At 49.8% G+C, this 15,016-nt stretch overlaps 6 protein-coding genes across 6 annotated transcripts; 4 read left to right on the top strand and 2 right to left on the bottom strand.

Annotated features, from left to right (window-relative positions):
- Window positions 1-245: 245 nt before the first annotated feature.
- Window positions 246-987, top strand: ASPVEDRAFT_84348 (uncharacterized protein; the record flags this gene model as incomplete). The annotated part of the gene is made up of 3 exons (XM_040817524.1): window positions 246-452; window positions 484-516; window positions 577-987. 3 exons carry the CDS (start codon window positions 246-248, stop codon window positions 985-987), a joined length of 651 nt encoding a protein of 216 aa, XP_040668638.1.
- Window positions 988-3,915: 2,928 nt separating this feature from the next.
- On the top strand, window positions 3,916-4,965 carry ASPVEDRAFT_133070 (GFA family protein; the record flags this gene model as incomplete). The annotated part of the gene is made up of 1 exon (XM_040806993.1): window positions 3,916-4,965. The coding sequence occupies one exon, from the start codon at window positions 3,916-3,918 to the stop codon at window positions 4,963-4,965; it is 1,050 nt and encodes a 349-aa protein (XP_040668637.1).
- A 287-nt stretch (window positions 4,966-5,252) lies between these two features.
- On the top strand, window positions 5,253-7,487 carry ASPVEDRAFT_133301 (putative topoisomerase family protein TRF4; the record flags this gene model as incomplete). The annotated part of the gene is made up of 3 exons (XM_040807017.1): window positions 5,253-6,028; window positions 6,080-6,770; window positions 6,825-7,487. 3 exons carry the CDS (start codon window positions 5,253-5,255, stop codon window positions 7,485-7,487), a joined length of 2,130 nt encoding a protein of 709 aa, XP_040668636.1.
- Window positions 7,488-8,798: 1,311 nt separating this feature from the next.
- ASPVEDRAFT_29416 (import motor complex subunit PAM16) lies at window positions 8,799-9,303 on the bottom strand (the record flags this gene model as incomplete). Its single annotated transcript, XM_040810223.1, has 2 exons — window positions 8,799-9,203; window positions 9,301-9,303. The coding sequence occupies 2 exons, from the start codon at window positions 9,301-9,303 to the stop codon at window positions 8,799-8,801; spliced, it is 408 nt and encodes a 135-aa protein (XP_040668635.1).
- Window positions 9,304-9,541: 238 nt separating this feature from the next.
- On the top strand, window positions 9,542-12,026 carry ASPVEDRAFT_194124 (PEX28-32 family peroxisomal membrane protein). Its single transcript, XM_040809153.1, has 3 exons — window positions 9,542-9,790; window positions 9,925-11,197; window positions 11,275-12,026. The coding sequence occupies exons 2-3, from the start codon at window positions 9,944-9,946 to the stop codon at window positions 11,923-11,925; spliced, it is 1,905 nt and encodes a 634-aa protein (XP_040668634.1). The 5' UTR covers window positions 9,542-9,790; window positions 9,925-9,943; the 3' UTR covers window positions 11,926-12,026.
- Window positions 12,027-12,103: 77 nt separating this feature from the next.
- On the bottom strand, window positions 12,104-13,973 carry ASPVEDRAFT_132532 (Zn(II)2Cys6 transcription factor; the record flags this gene model as incomplete). Its single annotated transcript, XM_040806925.1, has 4 exons — window positions 12,104-12,647; window positions 12,714-12,917; window positions 12,981-13,754; window positions 13,819-13,973. The coding sequence occupies 4 exons, from the start codon at window positions 13,971-13,973 to the stop codon at window positions 12,104-12,106; spliced, it is 1,677 nt and encodes a 558-aa protein (XP_040668633.1).
- Window positions 13,974-15,016: the final 1,043 nt, after the last annotated feature.

Below are 15,016 nucleotides of genomic sequence, written 5' to 3'. Positions count from 1 at the left end.
TTAACAGTGAGTCAATAACACAAACATAGTATTTGAAGCCGTATCTTACCACCTCCCATCTCTCGTCACTCAAGAGTCAAGTCCAAACCCCACTGCCGGACATGGACCATCTCACGCATTTTCCGATGCCTGAAAAGGGGCTTGATACCCTTACTACCCAACAGAAACACTGTTCTGTTAGCGCTGCATCCCCTCTGCCTCAGATGTCCGCTAGCTCCCCAGTATCAGGCTTCTTGGACACGAAAATGGCCGCCATGGAAGCCGAGCTCGACTGGATCCGTTGCTTTCGTGACGGATTAGACGAGGCAAAGGCAAAACAGTTGATCAGCGACGAGGAGTTTTCTACCGAAATACAGCCATTTCTGAGTTCCTCCAAAAGCCTGTCCCAGAACCTCAAGGTTTTGCAATGTCAGAGGAGGCTGATTGAAGACGACTTAACGGAGGAACTCCAGGTGAAAAAGCACCGCAGTAACCCTACCACAGAGCCCGATGATGGGATCCTGGAGCGGGCTTGAGGTCAGTTCTTCCCCAGCAGGCTCTATCAACCAAATCAGCTGCTAACAATCGAACTTACAGGATATTGACAAAAAGGAACTGACCTTCCTCGGTGACAACCGACCCGCCTGCCGTTACCTTTTCTTCCGCTTCGTCATTTCGTATATCTACGCCAGGATCAATGGCAACGATGTAGTAAGAGAAAAACTCAACAGACATAACTTCTGGCCGACTATGGCCCGTTATCTACATAGGCCCACGCTTGTTACCCTGGCACGCTGCTTCTCGGGTACGGAGCTGCCACCATCGCTGCTCGAAACAAATACATTCGAGCCAGACGGAGAACAGGACAAACAAGCAGGCCAAGATATCGGTATGCTACTCGGCGCCGATATCAGAGAGGCCCTCATATCTAGTATGGAAGAAAGGGAAAAGGAGGATGAGGATGAGGAAGAAACTACTGACGAGGAGTACGGTAGTAGTGATGAGTAACTCGAGGGGGGTTGGCCTTGTGGGCGAGGAACTCGACATGGTGGGAGTCTACAAATCCTTCTACTAAAGTGGATGGTTAGGAAGATATATCGGGTACTACTCGGGCATGCCATCCTGACCAGGCCACAACTTTACTAGCTACAGATATAGGAAGAGTTGAATGAGCTCTCAATATATAAAGCGTATATGTTTAGATATGTATAATTCACTTTATGATCTCAAAAACACGAACAAAGCAAAACAATACCCTCAACCGACCCAGATGCGCAAGTTCGTTCACGCCATCGTTACCGACGGGTGTTGAGTATCGACCTCGAGGTGTTTATTGACAAGAGGGATGCTCGCTCGAAGGGTTTAGGGGATTTAGTGCTAGAGGGAGGAATCCGGTTAGTTTCCCAAGATACTGGAGTAGGGTCAAGATGAGACGAGAGGGAGGTGACATACGGTGCAGCTGCTGCAGGAGCAAGAGTTGCAGTCGCCGGAGCAGCAGTTGCAGTTGCAGGGAGACATGTTGACTGGTTTGGGTCTGTGGTGTTTGAACCGGACGAAGTAGATGCTTGTTTGGATTGAATAGTTGTGATGGATGGATGGATAAGAAAGAGAAGAGAGACAAGGGTGTGAGGGAAGGCAGACCTTTATATAGCTTCTTCTGGCTTCTTTACTACAAATACTACATCATTCATCCATACTTCCCCTCTTCGTCTCCCCCATTCAGAAGCTCTTGTATCAGTTACGCAGCTTATGCGGCGATGATTGACTGGATAAACCATACTAGTGGAGCAAAGCCCAGCACAGCACAGTCTGTCAAGGCGTGGGTGTGGGCGTACTGGCGGACATCCTCCAATAAGCTGGCAGTGGCAGTCCCCAGTCGTCTTCCGATTTGTTTTCTTCTTGAGGGCCCCTGCTACGGTGATCGGAGTCATGCTGAGTTTCTGAAACTCAGCGCTTGGTTTTGCTTTTTCTTTTTTGTGGAGGGCGAATGACGGTGTTTAGTTACTGGAGGTTGATGGTGGGAGGGGACGGATACGGCGTTACTACGTACTTGAGAGGAACAGGGTGTGGGGGTTGGATGGTTGACGTGCATGATATAATACGTTGGGATCCGTGCGATGCGGTAATCAAAGCAGAAATCGGATGGAGAAGTCTTAACCTGCTTTTCTTGATAGGCGCAAGTGTCCTCTCTATTTCCTCTCCAAGAACCGGCCTGCAGCTGAGCTTTACAGTATACAGACGTGTGGTCGATCGATGTCATGCCACGTTCAACATACAGATCCTATCATAGTTCCATAGAGAAAAGTGAGGCTAGCAATGAGAAAGGCCTCTCAGGGCTTATTACCCCATTATTTACGACTTTTCATCACCTTGTTGGGTCTTCGCCCGGTGTCTGAGGAGTGGTTGTTGCACGTTCGAGCAGAGGAGCAAGTCGCAAGCGTCTTAGTATTGCCTGATATGCACTAGCCCTCCAGTATCTTATCTCCCACAGCATCAAGAACCAAACGCCCATTGGTGAGGTTGCCTTCTTGATGACCTCCTGGCAGTCAGTCACCTGGAGCTTAAGCTCAGGCACCCAGTCCTGCCCCCCTCTTTCGCGTTCGAGCAAGAGTGTAAGTTGCCTACACCACGTAATCTGAGTTGGAAGTCCGATGAAAAACGTCACTATTGAAAAGTAATATGCGTTACTAAGAAGGGCGAAGAAGGACGCAAAAATTCCTTGCCTGGGACTGGTCGCCCTGATCATGGTGGGGTGGGATGGGTCGATGTCAGTATTTCCTGCATTAGCAATAATGGCGCAGTGCCCACAGGTCTCGTAGAACGCGCGACAGCCGCACGATGCAAGGATCGGTCGTATCGCCGGATGACATCTGATTATTGCTAAAAGATGGCGGGGAACGCGGTTGCTGATTGACATCTGGAGCAAGAGGGGGAAGGGGGTCTTTCCAAGGAGGTACTCATGAGTAACTTGAGGACTACTGCTTTAAAAACATAAAATGCCCAGAACGAATGCTAGAATCGGGATCTGATGGTAGAATTTATCACTATCGGTGCTCTCGCGCTACGAAACATATTCCGGGGCACAACGACAACCACCCATTCCATAATTCAGCAACGACATCTCTCCGGTCCGCTTCCGCTCATCAACACATGTTCGAGACCTTTAGTTCTTCTGTTATGCGACGTCTATTAGCAAGGCGACAAGTTTGACAGTATGTAACAGGTAACAAAGCAAGGGTGCGGCTTACAGGGCAGTTGCACTGGCCGGCAGGGCACTGGCAAGAAGCACCGCAGGAGCAACCGTGAGCTGTACGATCCAGCGTTAGCTTCATATTCGTCTCTACAGACGTCTTGGGCTAGTATTATCATTCGTGCAACATCCCTGGGCAAATTTGCCTGACAGGGATGGGAATGGATGGGAATGATACCCCGCCATTGACCCCGCTAGATGAAATACACTGGGAACGAAAGGGGAAAACAACATACACATTTTGAGATGTAGTGGTGTTTTTAAGAAAAGTTTCTTAAGAGTCTGAGCTTGGGTTTGCTTTTGTGAGGTTCGTGGAATTCAAGTCGGGCGTAGGAGGAGGGAAGAGAGAAGAGGGAGGGACCGGGGCGGGGTCGTGTACCGGGTATTTATAGGACGGCCGCTGGCCCCGTTGCAACATCCCGACACGAACGTGAATATTAATGTGAGCACATTTCTGCAAGAGGGCGGATCTTTTACTTCCTGAAGCCAACTGGAGCTGCTATTTTGCCCAAGGTGTTTTTTTATGCGATGTAGTTGGCGTTGATTTCGAAGGGCCGAGTCCAGTATGTGCATCCTTGTTGGGACTAGGCGACGTCACTAACGAAGCCTGTAAGCCTCTACAAACTTCTGACAGAAAGCTACGTACGTGCACGGCTTCTATCTGGAGCATCAAAGATATAGACGACATGATGCACTCAATCTCCTGCCTATGCGCTAGGGTGACACAGCAGGTGCAGCTCGATCCATCTACTACTAGCAGCACGCTGAACCTCTGCCACTGCACAGCATGCCAGACCGTTTCCGGACAAATCTTCACATCTTACTACCCCCTGCAAGAAAAGCCACAACTTAAAGATCTCGCCGAGTATCACCAGGCAGACTCACTTACACGCTTCTTTTGCGGGACCTGCGGTTCGCATGTTTTTGCTCATTCTAGACACACGGGCCGCTTTCTTGTCGCATCGGGACTGCTAGATAGCCCGCCACAAACCAAGGGCGTATTCCACTGGAAAGTCAACGACACGCAGGACGGTGGCCTATCTCCCTTTCTTCCTGGTGTCATTGCTAGAGCTGACGCGCCATGTTGGGTCGAGTGCCCGGCAAAAAGTCAAGACGCTACAGACAAAATAAAGAAAAAAATACCAAGCCGAGACCCGGCTCAACTTCTCGCTCAATGCCACTGTGGTGGTATAGAGCTCTATATTACCCGCCCGGATTCGGCTTCTGAGGAACCATGGTCGCCATGGCCCGACTTGATTGTTCCATACCATTCCTCGGTTTCGGCTGAAAACGACGAGGATGTGAAGTGGTGGCTATGTGCCGGCAAAACCAAGTATATGGCGGGAACCTGCGCCTGCCCAACATGTCGCCAGGCCAGTGGTTTTCCTATCCAGACCTGGGCATTCATTCCCAAATCAAACATATTGACGACGGACAAAACAGAGCTAACTTTCGGCACCGGCACAATGAGGCGATATAATAGTTCACCTGGAGTCTATCGGGAGTTCTGTAGCCGCTGTGGAGCATCGGTTTTCTGGCACTGCGAGAAGAGACCACTGCTGCTTGATGTAAGTGTCGGCCTTCTCCATGCAGACAGTGGCTCCAGGGCTGAAGAATGGCTGGACTGGGTTACAAGCCGAACCAGCTTTGCCGAGATGGCAGTGGACAATTCGCTCATCCAGCAGTTGGAAGCTGGTTTAAAGGCGGGAGGCAGTACAAATAATCCTGAGATATAAATAAACCAATCACCACTCCAATAGCCAATTGAGCTTGTGTAACCTCAGGTGAAAGAACAGGGATGTTGTATGCTTTGTCTTCACCATAACATTCACCGCCTTCCTCAAAGCCAAATTTCTGCCGCAAAAAAGAAAGTAAAAAACCGGCAATCACGCACTCAGCATATCTCGACTCAAGGCCTTCTTCTTTTTTTTGCCCGAAATCTCTCTATAAATCTCTCTTTTTATGTTTTCAATTTCCCCCGTTAATACTTATACATCAGAACATCTGGCATACCCGGTCCATAATGCCGCCGCCGGCTTACGAGTTTCGAGGTGGTAACCAGCGGTCGTCGCATCAGCCCAAGCATGAATTCACTTTTCGCTATCAGCGCCCCGGGACGTCAGAAAGGCCACTCTTGAGATCGCGGAGAGAGACGACACCAGAGCTGCTGGTCGGTCCTGAATCAGAACATGCGAAACCGGGGATGAAGTTTGCGCGAATCGAGAACCTTAGCGATAGCGAGGAAGCCGAGATGGACGTGTCGTCGGACGAGAACGAAGACGAAGACGGAGAGTCCCGCCCACGCAAGAAACGCGCAGTCGAAAGCAACAACACGCCTGTACCGGATACCGCCGCCGAGTCGAAGCCGAAGTGGTCGAACCCGGATCCTTACACGGCACTACCTCCTCCGGATGAGACCCAGAATAAAAAGGTGGACGTGGTGAAACTTATTCGAAAGGCTCGACTCGCGGCTAGCGAGAAGCCCGCGAAGACAGATGCTGTGGTTTCGAACGAGGACTTCATTTCTCTAGCTGGGTTGGTGGATGAGAATGAAACGAGTAATCCACCGGAGAACGCGCCAACGGGCCCAAAGCGCCATCTTCAAGGAAACGACCCAGCTCTTGGGAATCGGAAGAGGACCTATGATGATGAGATAAAGGGGCCAGGTAAGCCTGGCGGAAAGTTGGCGAGTAGGTACTACAAAGACGGCTCCATTATAGATGAATGGAAATTGCGGCCTTCTGAGACTGGGACTCCTTGGTTAAATCTTATGCCACCGACCCTGCATCTAGGATCAAGGTATGTTCTGCGCTTGCAGCTCTTTTGGGATGGGCTATCTAACGCACTCAGGCTTCATGACGAGATTTTGAGCTTTTACCATTGGGTAAAGCCTGTGCAGTACGAGCAAGTCGTGCGAGAGGACTTGGTGGCGAGACTACAGGCTACGTTTCAAAGCCGCTATTACGGAGTGGAAGTTCATGCCTTTGGTTCGTTCGCGTCCGGGCTGTATCTGCCCAATGCCGACATAGACCTTGTCCTTCTCTCTACCAATTTCAGGCGCACCGGCGTCAAGACGTTCGGTGAGAGAAAAGGGCAGATCTATGCTTTCTCTGCTTTCGTTAAGAACCAGGATATAGCTGTTCCTGGCTCTGTTGAAACCATCGCTCATGCGCGTGTTCCAATTTTGAAATTCGTGGATAAGTTGACCGGGCTCAAGGTGGATCTTTCGTTTGATAACGACAGTGGGCTTATTGCGAACAGAACGTTCCAGGTGTGGAGACAAGAATATCCCGCAATGCCTGTTATCGTGTCAGTGATTAAACAATTTCTTCTTCTTAGGGGCCTCAACGAGGTTCCTACTGGTGGTCTGGGAGGCTTTTCTATCACTTGTCTCGTCACCAGTCTTCTTCAACATATGCCCCACAGCAATCTGTCGCCAAACTTAGGGAGCGTCCTCATGGATTTCTTCCAGTTCTATGGAAGCAACTTTGACTACGAAACCGTGGGGATTCGTATGAACCCCCCTGGATACTTCAATAAGGTCAGTTATCAATTCACTTTCCTGCATCTCTGCAGTCGCTGACTAAAGGTATAGAGAGTCTATGGGGTGTACAAGGCAAACAACGGTCCTCGTCTTTCTATTGAGGACCCGAACAACCCGGATAATGATATATCTGGCGGCACTCGTGAAATTGGGTTGATTTTCAAGTCATTTGCAGAGGCATTCCGACTACTCAAGGACCGTATGGTGTCCGCAGCCACGACTGGAGAGATTACTGAAAGCATCTTGGGTACAATAATTGCAGCAAATTTTGATGAATACACAGAACTCCGTTGGCAGTTGCGTGAGGTGTTCGAGACGGACCCCAGATTTGCTCAATACCGACGGTCTCCGTCGCCTCCCCCTCCGCCACCTTATAGCCCTCCACCACCAACAAATGCGGCTCCACCCCCACCACCTCCCTCATCGAAACCTTCTCGTCCTCTCCCGGCGAAACCGCCGGCTGGCGGTAAAAAGGCTAAAGACTCAAAGGCCAAGGAATCCAAAGAATCCAAAGAAAAGTTGACAAAGCTTCAGAAAAAGAAGCTAGCATCAAAAGACCGAGCTTCTCGTTTGAAGCGGTTACGTCCTGATATACCGAAAGTCCCAACTTCCATCAGTAATGAGGAGGCAATCAAGCTCGGCGGTTACAAGACGCAGTCTGAAATGGACAAGGACCTTATCATGCGCGAGAAAGGAATACCCGTTGCTGGCTAGAACTAGCACTCTTGACTTATGAAAATACGGCATGCTGTGATGTTTTCTCTTTCCTTACGTTGTCGATCTATGTATTATATATTAGCATTAGATACCCTTTCGTTGTGGCGTTGGGATTTCGCATGGCTATCCTGCTTGTGTGCATCATGAGGGGTTTAGGATGGTATCAATCTTGCCATTTTGTCTACCTTACTACTTCAGGGGTAGCACTGGGCTCGGCTCATGTCAGTTCTGGGCCTGGGCAGTCTCAAAGTGTTGGCTCTTTTTTGTGCTGGTCTGTTTTCTACCCGCTCAGTCACGAACTTTACCTTTGGACGCCTTGGTGTTCCCATTAATTACTGACCTATTCACAGGTGAGTACTTGAATATAACAACGCAGGCTCAATCCATGGCGTTCGTGTTGGTCGAACAGGTCTTTGAGACAACATCCAATATTATGAGTGAGCTAGATGACAAATCGAATTGCTACAGTCCCATGGAGGCTCCGTGTCTCTGTCTTTTCACCTTCTCACCGAGGGAGCGCTAGATGCGATTGCTTGGAGAGGAACGTGAAAAGGTTGCCTTGACTTTGGCGAATGGGGCCTTGGCTAAGATGTGCTATCCAGCTTATAACCCAGCTTATACCAAATTAGAGAGGGTGCGTGTCTATTAGGGGAGAGGACGGTTGTGACATCGGTGAATAAATATACATTTATGCGGTTAGAATTCGCCTTCGCACTAGCTTGCACTGGACACCATCATCCAGGTAGATATCTAGATACTGCAGCAAATATTCACCGCATGTAGGTATTTATAGTACATATAATGACAGCGTGAGAGCGGAGAATAGTGTATCGAAGGAAGAAAGTGGTAATATATCAACAGTCGCTCGCCGGTCCATCCTTCGACTCAAAAGACAATCCTTGGCTTCTTTTCCGTTTGGAGGCTCGCTTGCGAGATAATGTACAGAGGAATATCGATGTCGAATATCGTGCAGCGAGTGAACGTAGGGTGTAGCCGATGGATAGCTAGAATCGAAGGAATCGAGGACTGACTTTATGGCATTATTCGTTTCTTAACCGGTAAGCGGAGGTCAAGGGTGAATACGCCGCATGAGAAACCCTCCCGGAAGGCGAGCGTTTTGAGTTGTTGGGGAAGTCTAATTTTCTCCGATCCAGATGCTCGAAATACCAAAAGAAAACGCCGTGCTATGCCGCAAAAGATCTCGAGAGGAGAAAAAATTAAAGGGAAAAACATCGAGGGTGGAGATTATTCCCTGCAACCCGCGCGAAAACCATCCACCAGGTCGAAGGTAAGAAAGAAAGGGGAAAATCACCGATCCTTGTAAACCTTTGGCTTCCACCCTTCACGCAGTTCCTTTTCCTGCGCAGCGTGTCTCTCGGCCTGACGGACCTCCATTTCTAACCGCTCGCGCGCACGCAGAATCTTACTCTGCAGATAGAAACTGCCGCCCTTCTGCGGATCATTCATGTCGAACAGTTTCTTGAAACGCTCCATCACTTGCTCAAGGTTTGCTTCGCCGCCTTGTGGGGGCTTCACGTTGAGGATCTTGCATGCCTCGTCTAGGGTGATGCCAGAGGAGGCGAAGGAGTTCCCAGACTTGCCGTTTGCGCCTTGGTGTTTGGATGCGGCGGAGGCTTGCTTGTAGGCTTCAGCAAAAGCGCGACCGAAGACACGCGCGCCGGTTACAACGACTTGGGTAACGATGCGGTGGGCCTGGTTGGTGAGTCGGAAGTTAGTATGGCGATTTCGGAACAACGCGAGAAAGGGGATGGAATCTGTGTCAGGGGCGGATTGAGTGGTGTCAACGTACCATTTTGATAAAGTAAAAGACTTGACCCAGCTAAGGGCAATCGGAGGGTAGATTATGGGGGTTGGTGGTCTCGAGGTGTTGGATGGCAATGGGGAGACGGAGGTGAAGCCGGAGGGAAAAATTCGGAGAGCGACTTTGCGATTCCGCCAAGACCGAGCACGAACTACGGGCAACGATGTACATACTGCCTAGTAGGCCTCGCGGGGGAGGAATATAGGTTTAAGTGGCACATATTATGGCCCAGAGATGCAATATGGATTATTTGTACTCATCAGAAAATGTATCATGACTTTGACTGATGATTATACTGTATATTGAAGGGAAACTCTGGCCCGGCTTCCTCGACTCGGCATCACAGAGAGATCACATGTCCAGAACTGCAGCAAAGCTTCACCTGCACCGCGGGTCTTGTGTCGCGATCTTCTGCTTGCCCCCGCAACCCACTCTTCTGCCTCCTCGCCGTCGTGCTTGTCTGGGGCTTATCTTACGAGTATTTCTCCTTTTCCCATTCCTCCCTTCTTCCTTCCCCCTTCACTGCCCGCAATGACCTTGTTGGTTGCTTGTGACGTCTTTATTGGATGGCAGCACTCGGTATGTACCTAATAAGCCTGACGGATGAAATAGGCACCCTTCGTTTATTCATATGTCCTCCACTAAGCGCCCTGGTGTATATGACCTTTTCGAGGATGCCGATATTAATGACTCGGTAGAAGATATACCGTGGATAGATTCCATGGCCCCGTCAACCCACATTAGCGGCCATGCTGATTCTCAGCCTCCGACGGTCGCCGCTTTCTCGCCTAGTACCATCTCTGGCTCGTCTCTGACCTCAAGACAGCGCTCTAGCATCATTGTGCACCGCAAGTCTCCTCTTCTCGTGGCCACTCCTCCGCCTGTCACACGGGCACTTGCCTATTCACACCCGTTTATTTTACCACTAAATAAGCTTATTGGCCTGTTGACATGGACTACGGACGACTCCTACTATAGCTTCCTACTCGTGGCAAGTTTCTGGGCGGTGGTCTTATACGGTGATGCAATTATTCTTCGGGCCGGACCGCTCTTGGTAGTGGTCGGGCTGATTCTCGGGATGTACTGGAGGCGCTACTCTCCATTATCAACCCGGGCATTTTCAACGGAGAAGCACAGCCAATCCGCTGCCTCAGAAGGCTCTGCGCAACGTCATGAAAGTCTTGACGAGATTGTCGAGGCTATGAGGACATTCACCACTCGGTGCAATATCCTCCTCGAACCACTCGTGGAACTCACGGATTTCTTGTCAACTCAAAGGACGGCTACATCAGCGACCACGCGGCCGGCTCTTACGGCTTTATTCGTCCGAATTCTTTTTGTCACTCCACTATGGATTGCCCTAACTCTTCCTCCCCTACACCTCATCACTACTCGCCGTGTTATAATGGTGGTAGGTACAATTATCCTTACATATCATTCGCGGACCGCGAGGGTCTGCCGCGTCATTCTTTGGAGATCTCTCACCATTCGCCGGATATGCGCTATGATTACGGGCCTGTCATTTGAGTTGGATAAAGACAAGTCTCATGTCCTGCAGAGTCACGGTCACGCCGCCAATGTTGCTACTAGACGCCGCGGAGATTCGTCCGGTGTGCGTTTTACTTTTATTATTTACGAAAACCAACGTCGTTGGTTAGGCATTGGTTGGACATACTCCTTGTTCCCGTCAGAGCGGGCTGCCTGGACGGATGAGCATCTAAACCCAGTGCCTCCGAAGAATGAATTCCATCTTCCAGGAGTGCAAAGCGGAAACGCAAAATGGCGATGGGTCGAAGGCGGCGAATGGCACATTGACGGAGCCGACGATGATGCATCCGATTCCAAACGTGCCGATGGGGGTGGTTGGATTTACTCTGATAATAAGGTGTGTTTCTGCTTCATGATCGCGTGCATATCTTATCTTGGCTTTTATCGTTCTTCTAACTGACTGTTTTCTTGCAGTGGCATGATGGGCGCCGTGGTCAAGACGGGTGGGACCGCTATACACGCCGCAGGAAATGGTGTAGGGACGCCGAACTCGTGGAAGTGGCATCCGACGGCAAATCCCTAGACGCACCCTCAGCCTTAACGCAAGCCCTGGCGCAGCAAATCGAAAAGGAAAAGAATGAACGCGGCAACCCCGATGTTTCTACGGCCGACGCCGATTCCGTGAGTCTCGCCCCGTCCATATCATCCCCCAAAGCACGGCGACGACGTTGGTTTGGGGGGTCGTCAAAGAGTGTAAGCGACAAAAATGGCAGTTCCTCCTCTGCCACACCTCCACCAACCTCCTCGAATAATAATAATTACTCCGAAGATACTGGAAAAATAACCTCTGCCACTAGTTATAATAGCTCGTCTTTGAAAAATGCTTCGAGGCCCGTGAGCATATCGAAGTCTCGAAGAATGTCAGGGCTCTCCGAGGGTACTTCTGTCCATGGTAGCCCCCATGGCAGTAGCACAATCGCTAGTGACAGTTTGAGTATGCGTGATAAGGAGCTTTCGGATGCTCAAGATCGCTTGGATCGGTGGGGATCGAGGGCTGCTGGGGGAACGGAAAGAGCAGAAAGGGAGATGGGGTTAGGTGATGAGGTGAACATGGGATTGAGTTAATCTGATACCCACGAAATGAGAACGGTGTTTTATTACTTTATTCTTTCTTGTCATACTAAAAACGTGGCAGGCAAGCCATTATTATTCCATGTGGTATCATCAAGGTAGTATAAGTACATGCAGTAAGACGTAAACATCATAATACGGAGAATGCGTTGGGCTATTTATCAAGCACAGCCTACGCGAGGATCAAATCCCACCCCAACCCCTCCAGCACATCAACCCAGTGCTTTCTCCCACTCTCATCACCATCACCACCCCAAAGAATCCCCAACAACTCCTTCGCCCTCTTCACATTCCCAATCCCAAAACTGACCTCCAGCGTAGTCAACGTCTGCAGAATCAGCTCTCTGTCGTCTAGCGCAGTAGTTTCACATCCAGCTATGAAGAGCGGGAACGTGAGCGCCGAAAACTCGCAATTATTTTCGATGGGTTGCTCCCTAACTCTATTCACGAGGTTCTCGATGGCGAGCTGCTTGGGGAATGAGATTAGGGTTGACCATTCTGGATTTGGTGATCTAAATGCAGATGATGGCGAGGGCGAAGGCGAAGGTGGTGCCGGCGTCGTTGCCATTCGTTCTAGCGTTGAATGGAGGTAGATGTATGCGGCGTCGCGGAAGCAATCTGCCACGATGCGTAGGCGAGACAGGCTCGCTTCTGACATGCCCTTGGGGATGATATAAGTGGTCTTTGTGGACGCCCAAGTACGTAATACGGTGTCACTGCAGTAAGGGTTAGATAGATTTCCCATGCCTTCAGTTAACTGGGTGGTAGTGATTCAGACATACATTGCGTTGACCTCGAGTGCTAGGGCTAGAGGGTCGGAGTGGAGATGTGGAAGGTCGGATATTCGAGAGCATGTTTTGATGATTTCCTCGGTATATCCGATATAGATGTCGAGTTTGCGAGTGCTCACATTATCGAACCCCAGGATAGACGGTTTTATCACTCTCTGGGTGGTGATCGTGGCTACATTGATTGCGTATATGAAACTATAACAAGTGTATTTATTAGTTTTGAATCCGTCGGCATATGTCAAGGGGGAAATGCCGTACAGTCCTCGTACAAACTCAGCAGTTTCTTCATTGAGCTGAGCCAACCCTCCCCGAGAGGTAACTAGTGTCTGCAGCGCATCTAAATGCACCGCCCATTGCTTTACGCTGCCTCGGACGATCTCGTACTTGCAGAGGAGAGCAACAGCGAGGATGCCATCATCTGGGAACGAGCCCTTTTGGCTCTTCGTAAGGGTTGTTCGAAGCCCTCGCATTGTGTCAATGTAGTAGTTGGTTCCTTCATGTTCTGCAGATCCGCTGTTGAATGAGCGATTAGAGAAGTGTGCTGCAGATACCGCGCATAGCGCGTTCATGAGGAGTGGCGATGATAAAGCTCGAGGGACCAGCAAGGATCGCAGAGGATTGTCATCGGTTTCGAGATTAGCCAGTAGCTTTGATCCCATCTCCATGTGGTACTGGAGGTAGTGTGAGTCGAGATTGGAAAGATGGCTAATGAGTCTGGATGGACTGGGAGAAGCCACCACTAGCTGATGGTTATTGCTGGAGCCCGAGACTAAACTGCAGTTGTCTGGCTCGTCAAGATCATCTTGATCGGTGAGTGGCGAGGAAGAGACGGCAGCAGAACTACTCTCTGCCACCGACGATGCGTGTCCTGACGATGCAATCGAGACAGTTGATGGAGCAGGCGATAAACTGAGTCTACGGCGCTTGGCCGGCTCTGTGTGCTTGAAGACATGAGCGGCGGGCCCAAGAGGCGCTGCCCACATGGAACCATAGCCCTCACAGGTTAGTCCCAGTCTGTTACAGTTGTGGCAGCTACATCAGCAGTCAATGAGTGTTTTTCTCTAGACAGCGAAGTGTGATGGGACAAGAATAGTACCTTGGTTTACCCTCATCGCAGCGCTTTCTTCGCTTCTTGCAGGTCAAGCATCCCGATCGGGTCCATTTCCCCCCTCCCTTTCTATATCTCTTTTTTCCAGAGTGCTGGCCATCGTCATTCTGGGAAGTATCTGGGGTCGTCGCAAAGCGAACCATTACCCCGGCCAATGATCTAGTTTGGAAACAAGCTGATAGGTCAGTAGGCGACTACCACATAAACTAAGGCGTCGAGCCTCAAACAGAGAGGCTCATTATGACCAGATTGGCAGATAACGCAGCATAAAGTCTTCTCCAGAGAATTGTATGAGGATTTCTCTGCTTTTTGGAGCATAATGAGGGGACAATTGGATAGACTAAACCGTATTTGGTAAAAGATGCGCCGTGATTCAGATTGCGAAGGTCCGTCTGGTTGCCACCGCTGAGTAATATGAACAAGCTGATGGGACCTCAAAAGTCGGTTAAATGCATTTTAAAGTACATAAATATTACAGCATGGCCTTGACTTACTGAAGATGTATGACTCTAATCTTTAGGGTTAATGAAGAGATGTCGAACTGGTGTCTATAAAGCACGTGAACAGACCTGGAACCACGCATTAAAAGCGTATAACTGGGGCCACCACAATCTAGAAAAGCGAGACCAAATAAAGAGATTGCGATAGAAAAATACAGTTAAGACGGTAGGTATGGAATCGATTATTCTAGAAATGTTATTTTCAGACTGGGCTAAGGCGAGTCAATCGATTCTGGCAAAAAAATAGATGACTGTCCTGAGATATGCCAGCCCAAGCTTCGCCTTATCAGTAACACAGCCATACCAAGTAAGCACGAGGTGGTGATGATCAGTAGTGGATATAATCCGATTACAGCAGAAACTACCGCCTCTCCGAGAGCTCATCAGAAGTTCCAATGAACTGCGGTCTACTCAGAGATCGAATGCAGACTGACCCCGTGATGTGCCTCCAGCTGTTCCCTTCAGAAGAGGCGACCCACCTCCGGCGGGCATTTGCTCTGACCTTCCCAGAAAGGCAGGTACACCCAGAGCTGGGTCTATTGCTGCATCTCGTCTCTCCATATCTCCATCATCTATGGGAAGGATTACCATGTTTTAAAGCACTGTCTCTCCCCTTCAAACTCTTCTGGGCCCCAGTCTCATCCCATCTTTCACTCTCTCGTGTACTCGCTTAAGGGCCGGCCATT

This window comes from Aspergillus versicolor (genome assembly GCF_001890125.1).
Source record: "Aspergillus versicolor CBS 583.65 unplaced genomic scaffold ASPVEscaffold_5, whole genome shotgun sequence".
NCBI lineage: Eukaryota > Fungi > Ascomycota > Eurotiomycetes > Eurotiales > Aspergillaceae > Aspergillus > Aspergillus versicolor.
Note: the sequence above shows the minus strand (reverse complement) of the source record. Positions and strands in the feature narration are given on the sequence as shown.

Excerpts from the sequence above, each read along its gene's own strand:
- ASPVEDRAFT_194124 (XM_040809153.1), top strand. The coding sequence starts at position 9,944 with ATGTCCTCCACTAAGCGCCCTGGTGTATATGACCTTTTCGAGGATGCC. Across the intron at positions 11,198-11,274 it reads GGATTTACTCTGATAATAAG|TGGCATGATGGGCGCCGTGG; the intron begins GTGTGTTTCTGC and ends GTTTTCTTGCAG.